The sequence below is a fragment of the Geotrypetes seraphini genome, chromosome 2 (assembly GCF_902459505.1).
Source record: "Geotrypetes seraphini chromosome 2, aGeoSer1.1, whole genome shotgun sequence".
NCBI lineage: Eukaryota > Metazoa > Chordata > Amphibia > Gymnophiona > Dermophiidae > Geotrypetes > Geotrypetes seraphini.
Window position 1 is genome coordinate 10,504,470 of NC_047085.1, and position 19,706 is coordinate 10,524,175.

At 41.7% G+C, this 19,706-nt stretch overlaps 1 protein-coding gene across 3 annotated transcripts in view; it reads right to left on the bottom strand.

Annotated features, from left to right (window-relative positions):
* Positions 1 to 436: 436 nt before the first annotated feature.
* Positions 437 to 19,706, bottom strand: part of CYHR1 (cysteine and histidine rich 1) — a 53,761-nt gene continuing 34,491 nt past the window's right edge. For 2 of the 3 annotated variants that reach the window (XM_033935310.1, XM_033935311.1), the window contains 3 exons: positions 18,611 to 18,849; positions 12,402 to 12,613; positions 437 to 9,160 (listed from right to left, as the gene is read on the bottom strand). In XM_033935310.1, the coding sequence (XP_033791201.1) occupies positions 8,769 to 9,160; positions 12,402 to 12,613; positions 18,611 to 18,849 (843 nt within the window). In that variant the 3' untranslated portion in view covers positions 437 to 8,768. Of the gene's footprint in view, positions 9,161 to 9,273; positions 9,317 to 12,401; positions 12,614 to 18,610; positions 18,850 to 19,706 lie in introns of all 3 variants that reach the window. The other variant, XM_033935312.1, reaches the window with a different exon arrangement.

Here is a 19,706-nt window from a genome sequence, read left to right on the forward strand (position 1 = left end):
CAGCCTGATGTACAAGTACTGGGAACAAACTCATCTTAGCCCTTTGTTATTTATTCAACAAGTCAGCTCATTTTTATTATAGACCTGTTAATAGCTAAGTTTGGTTGGTAATGAGCAAAGATTGAATAGTCAATTGAAATGTATTAAAAGCAACCTTCGATTAAAGAAAAAAAGTGCTACCGTGATCCTACCATGTGATAAAAGCCTAGCATGTTTTGGCAATGGACTGTCTGCATCCGGTGCATGTTAAGTCTCTATCATAAGAACATAACATTTAAAAACAATACAAAACATGTACCTAAAATCATGATAATCCTATAACTAACTATGTAAGGTTCTCGAAATTTTAGCAAGATCCACATCTAATGCTGTGGTTAAAGGAATGTTTCAGAATCGGATCTCTCTTGGTGAGCAAAGAAAGAACACAGAGTCAGAATAGATTGGCAACTTTTTTTTTTAACTACAGTTACATACAGAACTACCAAGAACAGAATGCAGATTACAAAAAGAACAAAAGGAAACATTCCTAACATCATTAAAAACAGTGGCAGGTCTAATGGTTACAACACTTCTAGAGAAAAGACCTAAAACAAAAGAAAAACAAAGAAAATCTGCTTAGTTACAAAGAAGACTTTGAGGTCTGCAAAAAAAACAAAAAAAAACTCAAAACAAACAAACAAACCATTAGGGCAGCTTTTATTTTGTTTAATATTTTTTCTTTAATTCTACATTCACTAGATAAATAAATTACCCACAGTCTGAAGAGTACCAGGAAAGATTTGGCAACTGATCACTCTGTGGTCCTGGCAAGAAAAAAAAACCCAAAACATGCTACAATCTCTATGTCAAGCTGTTCTCAATGAGACAGGTAAGGCTCAGCTACGAGTGACCTGTATAACATTGTGCTGGGAGCAAATAAGGACAAAATGAAAGGAAGAAACAAGGAAAGTTTTATGATGTAACAAAACAAAAACAAAAAAAAATCCTGAAAGGATTTTTTTTTTAAACTATCTCTTGCACAAATGAGTAGTTTAAGAAAGCAACCAGATGGCCATGGACTGCCTGATATCATCACACATTGTAAAAAGGGCAATGTTAGATGCTGCATACAAAACAACTTGGACTTACTGGGTTCCCTCTACACCTAAAGGCAAAGCCCCTTTGAAAATAGTATTCAACTGTCCTGCTCTTACAACCTAGCCCAAAAAAGTGCTTTAACTGTTCTTTCATATAAGGCTCTGTTATGTCTCACACTCTCTGAAATGACATCCATACAAAGTACCGCTTACTGAACTTGAGGCTATTCTCATCTTAAACATGAATATGAAACACAGGTAGCACATCGTACCTGGTATCCACATTTAAGAAACCGTCTTTTGAAATGAGGTAGTGGGTGTATGTGACAGCAGCCAAGAAGTAAGCTGCATCTGTGCCTGTCCTAACCAAATTCAAGGCAACAGGCACTATGTGGGAAATCGCAAAACCAAAACGGCAATGGTTCACTTATCTTCTTTCAACTATAATATACATCTTCAACGCTAAGAGAAGAGGATCTGACCACAGCCACCTGCAGCCTGCAATCTACAGGTACACAAATATCACATTTAAAACGCTTGTTCCTGAATTGTCAAACTGGACACTTTAGATACCACATTACTTGAAGACACTTAGCAAGGAGTTATCTACCATGATTGCTTTAATCTAGTCTGCTGGCAAGTGAGTTCTATGGCTGCTGGGAGAACCCCTGGAATGAATGTACCTTACATGAATTGCAAAGTCTAACCTCATTTATTGACGAGAGGAAAAACAAACAGACCAGGAAGTGGGTGACAGGGGAAAATCCAAGAGGGGTCCAATGTGTACAAGTAAGCAAGTGCTGTGTTTGACTAGACTTCCCCAAACAGTGCAAATTAAATGAATTGCAAATCATGCACTTCTTGAATAGGTGAGGTGCTTATTTCTGGATTCACAAAGGTTGCAATGCTGAAAGCTGTAGCGCTCATTACAACATTTTATTACAGATGCCCCTTAAATCAACTGGTGATAGACTATCCCATTAACAGAGATTCAGAGACCCCCCCACACAATATGCCATTGTTCCTTCTACCACTTTACCAGAAGTTGTCAAGGCACATAGCAAACGGTATGAAGAAACTTTGCAGCAGAATGACCAGACAAGCTGACCAATATCAGACTAGACAAAGAAGCCCAGGAAGGCAATTGTGTAAAGACTTGTGCTAAATGATGTAAATCTAGTCCTTGATACTACATACCAAGGACCTAATTTATTAAACTTTCCCCCATAGACACAAAATAGGAAGAAAAAAAGAAAAGGCTAATTAAGCAGGACCTAAACATAGACAGCAAATGCAGAAGCTAACCTGATGGCTGTGCAGACGTGAAATGTGAACAGAGCAACCATGGTCTTTGCATCTTTCTACCCAGAAGTTTATGCTAAGCCAGCCTGTGCCCTCTATCCTACTATAAATGTAGCTCATTTTGCCTTCCATGAGGTTCTAAAGGATCTACTGTCATCAGATTTGTTCTCTTGTTTAGCAATGCAAGGTGCTGCCTAAGCCAGCACTAGATCCCAGTCACTGTGACATTTCTATTTAAAAAACAAAACCCCATATACACAAATTTGTTTCCTGAGATCACAACTGTTCATACAGTCACTACAGTGATTTAGAACAATTATAGAACACTGCAGGTGGGAATTGACCACTGTCTCAAGAGAACTTCGTGTAAAAGTAGAAGCACCAAAAGGGGCGGGGACTTGCTAATTTTAATAAATATATCAGTGTACCACACTGCATTTACAATGTGCATTTGCAATCTTTGATGGACTATCTGTGCCATGTTTGTCTTGACTATTCTTTCATCGCTGTTAGAGGGGCAGAGGTGTGGGATTGAAACAAACAAACAAACAAAAAATGCTACCACCACCCATTAGATTATGTTCAACAAGAAGGTCAAGAAGAGCCATGCTTCAGTCTTTCTCCCAGGATAACTAATGTGTGCAAATTAACTGAGTTCTTCGGTCAAACGTACATCTCCCAAAAGCAAAGCTGTTTGATGCTCAGGAGCACTAGATCCCTTAGGTATGGTACGGGATAGGGTAGGATCCCCTGCTAGCCCCTACTTCTCCGATTCTCTCAAGGCTATGTTTGTCACAGTTGTGGAAATCATGATTTTAAGGTACTGTATATCCAATTATTTGTGTTCTTCCATGACTTTTGCTTGTCTCTTGAGATACTATGACAAAATTATAGCCCTACAGAGTAAACTTCATTTTGCTTCCCCTTTCCTGAGGTCACAAAGCAATTAGATAACAGCAATACGAAAATCCTTAAAACTGGCTGGCAGTATAACTATATGGTAAAATATATGCCCCTTTCTACCTTCAGCAAGTTAAACACCTTGTAAGTTATCTGGGGAAGGTCAATTAAAGGCAAATAAAACTACAATATGGATTATGCTGATGCTGTTATGGAAACAAGCAGACATCCCATGTACATTACTATTATTCTATGTTTAATCCTAGGTCACACAGATAGCTCATATCCATAATAATCTGTCCTATGGAATATCATTCTCAGGGTACATTTCCAAAGGAGATACCATAATAAACTCAGTTATAAAGTTAAAAATACAGAAGTGTTCCATTAAGAGGTTCAGGGATGGAGTCATTGCAAATCAGCACCCAAAGAAACTTGATAATTACTCTCCCAGTACACTATAACACCCAGATAGATGCCAGTATTCACAAGACCGACAAACTAGCTACCACTTCTATTCTCCGTCCTACAGAAATTAACAGATCTCAGAACTGAAGCACTAAAAGATTTGGTCATATCATCTTGAATACATCAGGACAAAACCAAGCCCTAAGAAAGGCTGAATTTATGTTTGTAAGAGGTGAAGGAGTGGCTTGGTAATGATTGCACTAAATCTACATGTCTAGAAATGAGAGCCATCAGTCAGGAGGATTTGCAAACTCTACCCAAGTCATTTGATACCTTGGGTTAAAAGTGTTAGAACATTATGCGTAATCAAAAAGCCCAAGGGGTTAGTGAATGAGCATATCATGGCATTAACTAAAGGAACTTTAGAAAAATTGTTCATTAAAGCCATTTTTTAGGATTGTGGTTCAGTCATTAATACTAAATAGTACTCTGCATTATTGTAGTGCTTCATGCATTGATTTACTGTCAAAATATAAAAATCTCCAAGTTGTTCAAAATACCACAGCCCAGCTATTAGAGGGCGTGATGTGAGCTTGTTCACCCTCTACTACGACAATTGCATTGGTTTCCAATCCCTGAAAGATTTTTATTCAAATTACTGCATAAAACTGTTTTATTTGAATGATAATTGTCCTACACTACTAAGACAGTCTGCAAATACAGCAACGAAATGTGCTTGTGGACCTGGGTTGGATAGATTTAGGAAGAGTATCTTGGTAAACATAGGCTTCTAATGTTATGGGCTCCTCTAAGAGCAACAAGTTCTCTCTCGCACTGAGTAGCAAAGTTACAGTCTTTTTGTAAGAATTTTATAACATTCCTCTTTGTGGGTGACTGTTGGTTTATTAAAGGGATGGTTATCAATGTGAACTTATACTTATCTAAGAAATGATTATGTTTGGGTTTTCAGGCTTCTAGGCTCTTAAATTCCTGGTTTCTATCTTGTGTCAAGATTTTGTAATTTATTCAGTAAGAAAGTATACAAAATTTCTTAAACAAGCTTCAAACCCCCTTTTCTATGTATTATTCTCTTCACCTCTCAAGCAACTCTTTAAAGGCGTACATAAAGACTTCTGGTGTGTCCTGCTTGCTGCACTTTGTGGATTGGGGGCCATGAATCTCCAACCAGGGGAAATACCTCATTTTGCATATGCAGAAAAAAAATAGTCCAAAAGTGTACTGTTGCCAACATCCCAACACTGGCCAATTTTCACTGGTTCAAAAGCTTTCAGACAAAGACAGTGAAAATCTTTGGTGTTTTAGCAAGATTCCTTCAGCAGAAGAACCTTGGGAAAATGACTCTTGTTTTAGCTGCTCCAGTGCTGAGATCTAAAGAGCAGAGAGAGGGTAAGAAACATTTTAAGAGTTCCTCTTGCTCTCTATATGTAGCCTTTCTTCTATACTCAAACAGCAGTTATAGCAGATCTTTCACAACATTCTCAAAGCCACTTTGCTTATAAAAAAGGGCAATCTAGTCTGGAGCCTGACATTAAGTGACCTCTCAGTAGGTCCCAACTTCCTTGTACTCAAACTCAACCAAGATCTTCAAAGATGGATTTACCTTCCCTGTGATGTGCACCCAGACAGTTGCATCCATAAATCTGTCATTTTATTCATGTAAAAGAACCCATAGGAATATCAAACAACTAAAAGGGCTAATGGAGTCAGGCTTCATGTCCATGATCAACTAGGATGGTTAAACAATCATTAAGATTCTTCTCTCAATATGGTGAGCAATGCAATTGCTATAATAACCACTCATGAGGGGGTCATTTATGAGCGCCTAAAATCAAGAATCACTGGATTACAGGTCAATAGTATACACAAGAAATCTTTGCCATTTGTATTTGCTCTCCGTCCCATTTTTCCTGGGCATGCCACTAAGTCTTACATTCCAACCATGATAAAGTATCAATTAAATACACCTCATTTAGCCACTGCACAAATTCCATCAGGGCTCATCAACCAAGGCTTTGTAAAACAGAGCAAGGTACAGACAGATACACTATCACCAGCAGCCCAAGGCAGGATAAAGGAAAGCCAAGACCAGTATGTCTTCTGGACTACCAAACCAATTCCACAATTTGGAGATATAGGTATTCTATTCACCAAATGCAGCTAATAACTATTCTGTCCAAAGGGTGTTGCTCCCAGAATGGCTCAAATACAGACCCGCCCATAACAAAGAATTCCTGGGACAATGTGTCAAGGGAAGTTCCATGCTACACCTCTTCCCTGGCCCTGAGACTGCTGAGCTTCTCTTCCCCCTTCCCCCCCTCAAAAAATAAAAATTAAAAAAAAGTCACAATACTGTATATGCTTGGTGTACAGGAAAAAACAAATATTTACCACTAGCTTGAATGATACAGAACCTTTCACTGCCTTCAGCCACAACACGACTGATATAGACCATCTTCCTGTAGTGCTATAAGCGTTAACAGGATAATCATGAAAGCATACAGGTTCTGTACATCTCTTACTCTTAACACAAGTTTCAGCTAAAAGAGTATATTTGTAAAAGTTTACCACCACCGATACCCAATCTTTAGCAGGGCTGAAATAAATCCCAAGCCCATATTCCTTCAGTTGCTCTTGAACCTGGACAATAGTTTTGGTCTACCAGCAGTAGGCCAGCCAGACTTAATGAGAAGTAATGCCATGAAGTTAACTTAGACATCTCATTTTTGTCTAGACCTAGGCTCCTTAACTATCTACCATCTTACTGCTTTCTGGTCCTAGTAGTTCTGCCGATTGTACTGGGCCAGACATTAATACTGCAATAAACATTGACGCCAACATCACTACACCATATGAGAAAGGGAATCAAAGGGAAGCCAGTGAGGGGTTGAGAGGGAAGGAGATAAAGTCACCATGGTTGATCATATTCATTTATTTTCGAGACAGATTATAAACATGAACTACTCTGCACCAGGTTAAGATGTGCATCCACAAGATGTGTAGGACTACCACCAAGCATCACCGCTTCTTCTTTCTGTAACACCCTCCCCCCTCCCAATAAAACAAAACAAAACCCTGGTCATTTCAGCAACACCGTGATGACCGTAATTCCAATGCACCAACACATAACAACTGGTGCATCAGTGGGGGAAAGTGTGCCGTGGGGGTAAGAAACCTGGACATGTTTTTGCTTTGTTATATCTGCAACAAAGAGCAGCAAATTGCTCTTCTAGTGAAGAACACTTGCAGTGCTCAGAGAGATCAAGGCAATCATTTGTATTACACAACCAATACAGTCAAGTCCCTTCCCTGTTTATCAGCAAATGGGCCAAACCTCGAGTGAACAGACAAGGTATATGTAGGTGTCAAATCTGAACCTTCCTATGCTCTGCACACTGCAGTTCCCTCACCCCTGTCGCACTTGCTCAATAGATTGTTCCCAGAAAACCAGCAATTGTGGAGAAGTTTTATGAAGACAAATCAATAAGTAGTATTCTAAAAGTAGCCCAAAGTAATGCTCATAAAAGCAAATTACCACCCATGTGAGGAACAACATACGTGCTTAACCTCTGCTGGACAGCTATAGGAAAGGCTTTAAGTCCAAATATCACAAATACACTTATGGTAATTTTTTAAGCCAGGGGATGCACAGCAAGATTTGACCGTTTTGCCACCTTTTCTTCTGGCTGTACTTCAAATCACAACAGAAAGGATGCCTATAGATTTAGAAAACTAAACTAATTGTTTTACCAATGCCATTTTAGGCAGCACTCAGCCAGCCCCATATAATTCAAGGCAACCACTACATCTGCAGCAGAGGACTCAGGGAAGCACGAGCGCTCAAGAGTTCTGCTTCCATGACCACTAGGTATAGAACATGCGGGAAAAGCAATAGCTAAGCCAGTATAATAAGCTCTGCCTAGGCTGCAATTTTCAAATCATGTGCCTGGACTTGCTAACTGTTCATGAACATTTCCCAGTAAAACAGCAGACGCTATGGTGAAACAATGTCTTCAGGTACAAAGAAAAAAAAAAGGCCAGTCAAATTGCAGATACTAATGAGTTAAATGTGAAAAGGGGCTATTATTGGGACAACATGGGCTATCAGGCTCTATAAGAATCTTTCCCAATGAACCCATACTGCCAAACTGCCCTGGATCAGCAGAGTTCTGCATTCAGTCTTAGTTGAGTGCTAGGAATATTCATGAACAAAGAAAGCACTCCACAATGACAGCTTAAGTTGTACCCTAGCTATAGTATAATAGATGTAGAACTTGGATGTGCACACAATTCAGTGTCTAAATCTACATGTCCAAAATTTTGAGGCTTTGCCAGAGAAGGAAAGCTTGTGGGAATCCACCGGCCTACCTCTGTGAAACACTATTGATACTGTTGGGACCTCCGTGAGTCACATCTCTATCCAATATTACCTTATCTGTACATGAAAAATCAAACTCATTCCCTCTTAAGTTAATCCCAAACAAACATGCAGGTTTCTTTTGCATTCCAATTCCCCATTTTTATTTGAGTCAAAAATGTAATTGGTAGAGTATCAACAGACAAAGATAAATTAGGATTAATTTCTCCTGAGTTCAAACTCAACTGATTTCTTTTTGGTTATTGAATAAGGGGACACAGAGCTCTTTTTTTCTCAGATAAAATAACAAATTCACTCAAACTTCTACCAAAAGCAAAGATAGAACAGAGATATAGGACTGTGCTCTCAGTCATGCAAGGAGTTGTTTTGTGATATTCTCATGGTGATGGAAATACTGCGGCGATATCCTCCAAGGCCCTTTCATTGCTCTGCTCCTAAAAAGAGCACTACTTCTGACAATCCTTCCAAGGATTCTGTTTAGAAAGGGATGGGGGAACTAGGCCTAGCTGAACTTCTGAGGCCAAGGGCAACTGCAGCTGTATTACTGTGCAGGTATCTGCTCCTTCAAGGGTCGGGGGAAATAACGAAAATCTCCAATGCCAACAAGTTCACGAGTGGCTCAGGCAGCCTTCCGAGGTAACTATGGTTCAGTGGTGGTTCTGAATGCCAGGCACTCCAAGGCTTGCCTATTTCTGTGTCTGGAATATAAAGAGCCGGAGGTTGATGTTCTTTGCTGCCAGAAGTTTGTTACATTCTACAGAGTCTATGATAGGGAGGGGCACATAGTCTGTCTCATTGTTCTCATTGATGAATATGAAATGGTAGATCACTGGGTGAATTTTCACATCATCATAGGGCCCCTTGAGTAGGAGGAAGGAGCACTCCATGGGCGAGTTGATCTTGCTTTTCAGAATGAGCTGGAAGGAGAGGGTGCGCTTACACGAAAGGTTGGGGTTGCGCTCCGAATCGTTCACCCGGGCCTTGAGGACCCAGGTCTGGTTTAGCACAGTGAAGCGAGGTGTCTCATAATATAGTCGCGTGATGAAGTCATCTGTTCTGTAGGGACGAAACTGAACCTCTGCAACACAAATAAGGAGGAAAAAAGAAAAAAAAAAGAAATGGGGGAAAGACAAAAGGCAGTTAGTCTCATACAGTTGGTTTCTTGCTTCTCCCTAGCTAGATCAAAATTACCTGTGCTGGCCCAGGGACAGGTCTTGGTGCAACACCTGAGGAACTGAAAAAGATCTTATGGGTGAAACTGGACACAAGTCCATGATTTGGGATAGTTTAAAAAGTAGAGTTCTTAACCTAACAGAAATATGACAATAAGGCATTTTCTAATATATTAGAACAGCAGCATTTTAAACTATTAACTGATGAGATTTTAGTCTATATAGAGATGCTCAATTTAAACTTCCAAGAAGATCTTGAGCACTGCCCTACTTCAACAATCCTGGAAAATTAGTTCACACCCTTCTGCAAGGAGCTGTGTTCAGCTTGACAGAAAGTTATCTAAATCTACTGAAAATCAATTCCCTCTTTACCCACTATAGAAGACTGAGAGGAGAGGTGTTCTAGGCACTATACTAATGCTTTGTACATTATAGGAAATGAAAGATGTGGGGGCAAGGAATGCAAGTATTACAGCTGACTTAAGGATGGCTATTGTAAAAGCAGAGAAGTTGGAATTTCTTGTGTGCATGCTCATATGTGAAAGGTAGTCAATATGAGATTGTATGTACAGCTAAATGCAAGTGCTTGTTGATTTGGAAGATAAAGGGTATTACTATGGTATTTGCATATAAGCTCAGGATGCTACCACTTGTGCGCAAACACTTGCATTAGCATGAGAATTATAAGACACAGACAGGATACAATTCAGATCAGAATGATTCCTTTATTCTGAATTAAGGATACACAGCTGTGAAACAAAGTAAATAAATCCCCACAGCATATACTTTGCTGCAGGCAAGGCTGAAACAATATGCAAAATATATTTAGACCATACATAATACAGACCTTTAGCTTTTCAATAAGGATACATATCACCTTTAATACATGAAAGAAGGCAGAACACAAACATTGTGTATTGTTGATCCAAGTTCAATTGTATCATAAAATTATTTCAAAAATATGCATTAATCAAGGAACCAAACTTTTAGCAGAAATAGGGAGGGAAAAGATGGATTTGTTTGTAAACTGAGTCTCAAAATGACCCTCACAGCCCTTCATGCACACAAAAATGTACATTTCTTGATCAATTTTCCCCCACCCTGTTCTCCACCCAAATGTGTGTGGAGCATCCCAGTCACTCCTGTACAAACCCCAGCATGCATCTCACACAGCAGAGGGCATGATGACAAGCAACTTTCACTTTTTTGTGCTTTAGTCCAAATAGAGATACGCATTCTTCAATCTCTGCAAGAAAGAATCGGGAAGGACACCAAAAGTTACCTGTGCAAAGGAGCAGGAGCTCAAGACAGCTTTATTAAGGTATGGATTGGAAATGCTCACACTGGAGGTTTGGCCTTTGCCAGCATCCTTCCAGAGCCACGGGACTGGTGATGTAAATAGCACCTTAGAACAGCAGCTCGCATACTGCATACACCAACCCCTGTGTTCACTATGCTCTCCTTCAGCCTATGAGAACCAGCTAAAAATACCTCAAGAAAGATGTACTGACTGACTCTTCTGTGGATCAACATAGTGATCATCATTTCTTTCTCCCCCCCCCCCCCCCCCACAACCAATCCAATCTGAGGTAGGTGCAATAGAATAAACTTCAAACATGGGCCTGTACAGCAGCAATTCAAAACTTCCCAGCAAAAGTTAAGTAGGACACTGTGTCTAAGAGCTATTTGAATCTCCTGCTCCTAAACAAAAGAGAAGGGACTCTGGAGACGAGAAAACTTCTGAGGCTTGGCACTTCCTAAACACTTTCAGATGAAGTGAACTTCAAGACCAACAGACAGGGTTAGATATGTTCCATACTCTGTATGCAGGGAATAGAGAAACCACTTCATGTCCCAGGTTACAGCAGTGACAGAGACCTAAATCTCAGCCTAAATTAGTTAATAACCAGCACTATGCAGAGAATTGTTTAGGAAATATAGACGTCCATCCTCTGCATCCATAAACTTACCTGGTAGGACTTTGAAACATATAGTTATTAAATGGTTGTTACTCCATTTATTCTTCTCCCTCCCCCCCAACCTCATTCCCTCTCTTCCATGCAACTGCCAGGATTAGCACAATGTTACTAGATCACGCCTCTCTTTAGATTAATTTAAATGCTAAGTGAAAGCAAGCACGTTAAATATATGATCCACTTACAGCGAAATGCCATTACTCGTGGGTGTGTCCTATGAGGCTGAAGTTGGACAGTGAAAACAAATGTCATTGAACACAGCAGAAAGCCGACTGTCAGGAACCTTTGCATTTGCTAGAGTGTGGGACATCTCCAATCAGTATGGCCTCACTTACTGGCACGTCACAATCTTCCCACCATCCTTCTTCCCTGCCCTCCCCTAGGAACCACACAAAGCAAAATGCTGTGGCAAAAGTACCTGATGTTTTCTGCTGAGCTCACCATGTGTGGTAGAACCATTAACATGCAGGAGTTGTAAATACCTGTCACTGGCAACAACAAAAACTCAAACCCGTCTTTGTGAGGGAGGGGAAGAGACAGAGAGAAACAGTACATGCCACCCCTAAAATCTTCCTGCAGTCACTCATTATATTAAACCCCTGCTAGGAGAGCAGACTGCATCTTTTTCCCTTGTGAAACCAGGTAATAGCACCAAAGAAAACAAATTATTTCATATTACCCTTTCTTCCTTGATCCTTACCTTCTCCATTCCTTCATCGGCATGGCTTCTTCCATATGTCCTGCTGTCAAGCAAGTGATGGTCACATGTAGCTCCCCTCCCCCAGGTACGGTTGTGTAAAGCCCTGGGCTGCCTTTGAGCCAAGTTACAGAACAAAAAAAAAAAAAATACAAGCAGGAAAAACACCAACAACAAAACCCCCCACTTCCAGATTCCCCCAGAAACATGGAAAAACTCCTCCTTGCCAATAATCAGTGGTCTCAGGTGACCAGGAAAGGATGGCATACACCAGCTACAGCCAGAGCTAATCTGCTCTCCAAAGAGAGGATGATTGTGTTATACAGAGAAAAAAAGCAAGACCAAAACTTTAGCAGAAAGAAAAAAGCATCAGAAAGAAAATGTGTCACTATCAATCATTTCATGTGCTGTACTGAATGGCAGCCCTGCTCTCCCTGGCTACCATCCCCTCCCCAATATCACCCCATCTATTACCTGTGTAGCCAATCTTCTCAAAGCTCAGTAAGCTGAAGATGCTGTTATAGAGTTGCATCTCTTTTCTGTGAGATTGGTCCATCTCATCAAGGATCTCCATGAGCTCATTGCCGGTCTTAGTTGGGTGACCGCACTCTGCCTCGTGTATAGTCAGCTCATGGTAAGGCCCCTGCCATGGGCACCCAATCCGCTTATACTTGCACTGCATCACTCTGTGGGATAGGCAAAGACAAACCATAAGAGATTGATGGAGATAAATTAGCGGTGTATAAAATACTAAGTGGAGTGGACAAGTAGATGTGAATTACTAGTTTACTCTTTCCAAAAATAAAAGGACTAGGGAGCATATTGAGTAAATTTAAAACAAATCTTGAGAAAGTATTTCTTCAATGTGTAATTAAACTCTTGAATTTCTTAGAACAGAATGTGGTAAAAGTGGTTAGCTAAGCAGGGTTTTAAAAATGGTTTGGCCAAGTTCCTTAACCCTTTAATTGGCAGATGGTGAAACAGCTGCTTTATATACCTTGATGTTGAACAAGAGCAACAGTGCCAAGTAACAGGCATTTGGAGATGCATATGTCCCATAAGAACCATAGAACACATGTTGCTTTTGAGCAACAATGCCAAATAAAGGTTCATGTCAATTAATATGGATTTGAGAAAATCCACTGCTTATTCCAGGGAAAAGTAACATAAAATCAGAGTTGTTGGGGTTTTTTTGTGTGTTTTTTTTTGGGAGGGGGATCTTGCCAGGTACTCGGGATCTGAATTGGCCACTGTTAGAAACAAGATATCAGCCTTGATGGATCTTCGGTCTATCCCAGTACAGCAATGCTTACATTCTTAAGAAACAAATTCAAGCAGTGGTTTCCCTCATGTATGGTTGGGCAGACTGGATGGACCATTCGGATCTTTATCGGCTGTCATTTACTATGTTATGTCTAACATCAGCTCTAGGAGGATACATATTTCGAATTGATGTATTCTAATCACAAAATAGAAAATAATTTCTCTTTTTACCTTTTGTTGTCTGGTCATTTTATTCTTCACATCATATTGGTCTCAGGCTCTAGTTTCTGTCTGTCTACTCTTAACTCACTTGCCAGGGTCTCCTGACATTCATCTTCCATCTCTGTGTATGTTTTTCCCCATGTTCAGCAAGTATCTCCCTTCTCTGTCTCCTAAACTTCCCTTTCTATTACTTCCCTTGTGCCCATCTCCCTGCCTTTATCATCTCATCATTCTATGATCCCCCCTCCTGTGTACAGTAACTCTCCTCTATATCCCTATGCCCCCCCCCCCCCGTGTCCAGCATCTTCCATTTGCGTTCTTATTCTCAACTATGTTTAGCCATCTTCTGTGTCCATATACCCTCCTATGTCTAGCATTAGCCCTGTGTCCATATACCACCCCCATGCAGATGCAGCATTCCCATCCATGCCCACCATCTCCCTGTGTCTAGCTTCTCCCCTTTTACTCCCTTACACTCTTTCTTCCCTCCCTCCGCTATGTTCAATATTTCACTCTCTTCCTTTATCCCCTTGGTTCAGCTTTTCTCTTTCCTTCTCTCTTCCTCCCTGCAAGTCCTGCACCTTTCTCTATTCCCATGGGTCCAACACCTCTATCCCCTCCCTTCAGCGCCTAGGTGTGGGTCTGGTACTGCACCTCTCTCTTCCTTCCAACTCCACTCCACCCACCTCATGGGCCCAGCACCTGTTTTCCTTCCCCCAGGGGAAAGAGAGGTAGGGGTAAAGATAGAGGTAAGAGCATAAGAACATAAGATTTGCTGCTGCTGGGTCAGACCAGTGGTCCATCGTGCCCAGCAGTCCGCTCACGAGCGCGGCCTTTAGGTCAAAGACCAGTGCCCTATTTGAGTCTAGCCTTACTTGTGTATGCTCTGTTCCAGTAGGAACTTATACAACCTTGTCTTGAATCCCTGAAATGTGCTTTTCCCTATAACAGCCTCTGGAAGAGCATTCCAGATTTCTACCACTCTCTGGGTGAAGAAGAACTTCTTTACGTTTGTAAGGAATCTTTTCCCTTCTAACTTTAGTGAGTGCCCTCTCGTTCTCTTCACCTTGGACAGGGTGAATAATCTCTCTTTATCTACTAAATCAATTCCCTTCAATATCTTGAATGTTTCGATCATGTCCCCTCTCAGTCCCCTCTCTTTTCAAGGGAGAAGAGGCCCAGTTTCTCTAGCCTCGCATTGTACAGCAACTCCTTCAGTCCCTTAACAATTTTTGTTGCTCTTCTCTGGACCCTTTCGAGTAGTACTATGTCCTTTTTCATGTATGGCGACCAGTGTTAGACGCAGTATTCCAGGAGGGGGTGTACCATGGTCCGGTACAATGGCATGATAACCTTTTCAAATCTGTTTGTGATCCACTTCTTAATCATTCCTAGCATTCTGTTTGCCCTTTTTGCCACCGCCGCGCATTGCGCGGATGGTTTCATTGACTTGTCTACAAGTACTCCCAAATCTCCTTCCTGGGGGCTCTCTCCGAGTATAGCACCGGACATCCTGTATTTGTGCATGTGATTTTTGTTACCAACATGCATAACCTAGGACTTCAGCACTAACTAGGACTTCAGAAGAACGAGACTTGGGAGTAATCATCAGTGCAGACATGAAGGCTGCCAAACAAGTAGAGAGGGCCTCTTCCAAGGCAAGGCAAATGATGGGATGTATCAAGAGAAGCTTCGTCAGCCGCAAACCTGAAGTCATAATGCCACTTTACAGAGCCATGGTGAGACCTCATCTGGAATACTGTGTGCAATTCTGGAGGCCACATTACCGTAAAGATGTGCTTGGAGCCGAGTTGGTCCAGCGGATGGCCACTAGAATGGTCTTTAGACTCAAGGGTCTCTCATACAAAGAAAGACTGGGCAAATTGCAGCTCTATACTCTAGAGGAGCGCAGGGAAAGGGGTGACATGATTGAGACATTTAAATATGTCACAGGTCGTGTCGAGGTGGAAAACGACATATTCGTTCCCAAGGGAACCTCGGTCACAAGGGGGCACCCGCTTAAACTCAGAGGAGGGAAATTTAGTGGTGACACCAGGAAGTACTTCTTCACAGAAAGGGTGGTGGATCATTGGAACAAACTTCCGGTGCAGGTGATCAGGGTCACCAGCATGCTAGACTTTAAGAATAGATGGGACATCCACGTGGAATCCCTACGAGGTTCGAGCTAAGGAACTAAGTCTTCAGCACTCAGACTTAATGGGGTGGGTCAGTGGAGTGGGCAGACTTGATGGGCTGTAGCCCTTTTCTGCCGTCATCTTTCTATGTTCTATGTTTCTAACCTTGTACTTATCCACGTTGATCCTCATTTGCCATTTCGCAGCCCATTCCTCGAGGGTAGAAGTAGAGATATCCTCTCTCTCTCTACCCCCTCTCTCCCTAACTCTACCCTCTCTCTACCTATATATAGAAACATAGAAACAGACGGCAGATAAGGGCCCACGGCCCATCTAGTCTGCCCACCTTAATGTCCCTCCCCTACCTTTGCCCTGTGAAGAGATCCCATGTGCCGATCCCATTTGGCCTTAAAATCAGGCACGCTGCTGGCCTCAATCACCTGTAGTGGAAGACTATTCCAGCGATCAACCACTCTTTCAGTGAAAAAGAATTTCCTGGTGTCACCTTGTAGTTTCCCGCCCCTGATTTTCAACGGATGCCCTCTTGTAGTCGTGGGACCCTTGAAAAAGAAGATATCTTCCTCCGCCTCGATGCGGCCCGTAAGATACTTGAACGTCTCGATCATGTTCCCCCTCTCTCTGCGCTCCTCGAGCGAGTATAGCTATAATTTGTCAAGCCGTTTTTCGTATGGTAGATCCTTGAGTCCCGAGACCATCCGGGTGGCCATTCTTTACACCGACTCCAGTCTCAGCACATCCTTGCGATAATGCGGCCTCCAGAATTGCACACAGTATTCCAGGTGGGGCCTCACCATGGATCTATACAATGGCATAATGACTTCCGCCTTACGACTGACGAAACCCCTTCGTATGCAGCCCATGATTTGTCTTGCCTTGGACGAAGCCTGCTCCACTTGATTGGCAGACTTCATGTCCTCACTGACGATTACCCCCAAGTCTCGTTCTGCTACCGTTTTTGCTAGGATCTCGCCATTAAGGGTATAAGACTTGCATGGATTCTGGCTGCCCAGGTGCATAACTTTGCATTTTTTGGCATTGAAGTTGAGTTGCCATGTCCTAGACCATCGCTCCAGTAGGAGTAGGTTGTGCATCATGTTGTCGGGCACTGAATCTTCGTCTGTTGTGCATTTGCCCACTACATTACTCAGTTTGGCGTCATCGGCGAATAATGTTATTTTACCTCGAAGCCCTTCTGCCAAGTCTCTTATAAAGATGTTGAATAGGATTGGGCCCAAGACTGAGTCCTGTGGTACTCCACTAATCACCTCCGTCATTTCGGAGGGGGTGCCGTTCACCACCACCCTTTGGAGCCTACCTCCAAGCCAGAGAGAATCAGGACCACCACCTGCTTCTGCCACTTCGGGGCTTGACAGAAGGAGGGCATTGCGACTCAGGCCACTGCAGGGGACTTTTTTACACTGGCAATTATTTTGCCAGTTGTGTGAGAGTCAGTTAACCGAATCTGAACTGTATCTCCAAATCAGGAAATCCAAGATGACCATAGCAGAAGCAATTCTAACACCAAAAACAGCCCGTGGGAGCGACACTGGGGGGTCAAATTTTTGTGGTTTTAATAGTTTGGGACCCAGGCTGTTGCCCCAGAATCCCAAAATAAAACAAAATTTTACAGGCATCCCCCCCCCCCCCATTTCAGTTTTAAGGCTGTCAAGTCTTGTATTTCCTGTTTTATGTGGGTGCTGAGAGCTGCCTGTACTGAAGCTGCAATTAACCTCCTGGAAGAACATCTGCCTGTCTTTGGACTGCCTCTCAGACCCCCACGACCAGTCTAAGTCCTCAACCCCAACCAGACCTCACGTGCAGAGCTGGGAGGAGGAAATGGAGTCAACCCCAATCCTGGATAAAACCACCACAGAGTCACTCAGTCTGCGCTCAAGCTCACTGTGGACAGAACCTGAGCTCCCGAACAGTTAATGCAGGCTGGCTAAGTGGGTGCACTGCCAAGGAGTCTGCCCCTTAGCTATAGACTTCTGATCTCAAGTCTGAGCTCTCCTGCAACCAGAGATGTCTAAAAACTGGGAGCCTCTGCAGCATTGAAAGTCTCACAAATGGATAGAAAAAAAAAGAAAGGAAAAACAAACACTAGCAGAAGAGACTAGCTCCTACCATTTTGCATGTAGACAGACAACTGGGGAGCTGGAGGCAGCCCAGAAATGGGAGGTGGAGCAAAAATTTATGAGGCTTCTACATGAATTCTCCTGGGAATAGATTGGCTACCTGAAATGTTTATTCTGTATTTTATCATGTTTGTATATTGTTATCTACAGAGACTGGATATAAATTTTAATTAATGAAATGTAAAATCCACTTCAGTCTCACAAGGAGATGGTTGCTTTCAACAATGGTGATACACTCTTTGAGGTGTTGTGGCCCGAGGTTTGACACCAAAGCCCATCTTTTAGGAATTACCTGCTACCACTAATCGTTTCTACCTCTATAGTCATCTCCTAAACCTCAGTAACTCTTACCAGTCTCACTGAAAGAAGCAGTCAGGCAGGCCATGCCATCAGAACTCGGGACAGGGGCCTGCAATTGCAGTGTTTTTAAAATAAGGGTGACAAAACCAATTTTAACCTTTCCTCAAAAATTTTTACTGATGAAAATTAGTTGAAACCGATAACAAAGGCCTCCAACTCTGATTTATGCTGTACTAACTTTCTGTAAATTAGACTCAAAGGCACCCAACTCATATAACTTCTTAAAGAAAAAGGCACCCAACTCATATAACTTCTTAAAGAAAAAGGCAATAGTAATTCACAGCCTCAATATATAAGGGATACTGACTTTCTGGATATAAAGAAACTAGATTAGACGAATTTTAGGGTTTTATAGACCGCTTAATCCCTAAAGGGTGAGCAGCTAAACAAAAGAACCAATACAGTCAATTGGGATTAAGAAAACTGATACATAACACAGAATCAATAAAGAAGACAAGAACTGAACAGTCATCTTGCCTCAAATATAATTGAAAAAGGAGAAGCCCCCCCACCCCAAACCCCACAGGTAGTACATGAATATACTTACCGGTCCTGGCATTCCTCCTTCTTATGCCTCTCAAGCAGGGAACGGGGAAACTGCTTCATGCAGAAGCCACACTCGGACGGCAGCTCGCTCACAGCTTTTTCTACTGCGAGATTCCTGCAGCACAGGCTCTTGCTGATTTCACAGCGACAGTTGGGGCATGTGGCCTGCTCCTCCTTCAACCGAGCATCTGCTAGGAGGTGAATAAAGCAGCCGGCACACATCAAGTGGCCATTGGTACACTAGAAAGAAGAGAAAGAGGGATAAAGCCCTGTGCCACCTAACTCCAAGCTCTTGTGCCACATTATGCCTCATAATATTTTGTTTTTAATCAAGATTTACAACACAAATCTAGGAAAACAATTTTTAAAACCAGGGGAGGGAAAACACAAACAAAAGCCAAATACCCTTTATAAAATGTCCATTCCCCTTAACAGGGAAGAACTAGAAAGAAAAGATTAAGAAAACATAAGGAGTTAAATCATTTTCATTAGAAGCAGATATTAACCCCATCCCACTAACATATGACACTAATGGCAGAAGGAAGCAAGTACATTCTGGCGATTTGTGAGAAAATGATTTTGCTTTTTTTCTCTGCACCGGACGTAGTGTTTTTTTTGCTTCTGATATACTGAAGATCCCGAAGGGGTTATACTGAAATTCAGGATACATTATGATGGGACATACTTCCTAGATTACACATAGGTACTTCACTTACTTTTAAGCACAAGTGGACTTAGTTTGCAGAGCAGACTTATCCTAAATAGGAAACATTTATCTTAAGAGTGTTTCTTGAAATTTAATTTCATTTCCATATTTATATCCCGCTTAACCACACATTTACAAACTGTTAAATACATCTTAAATATGATCAGACTATCTACCCTACATAATCAAAAATATTTCTGAAATAACCATGTTTTAATCGATTTCCTAAACAGCCCGATATTAGACAAGCTTCTTATTTCACTGGTAGAGATTTCCAAAACTCTGAAGCTCTTCCCAAGAGTGTCCTCTTCCTAGAGGAGAGCAATCTACAATCTTTGCTTGTTTTCTATCCGGTTCTCCCCAAAGAGCTCAGAATGGCTTATAGGTTAAC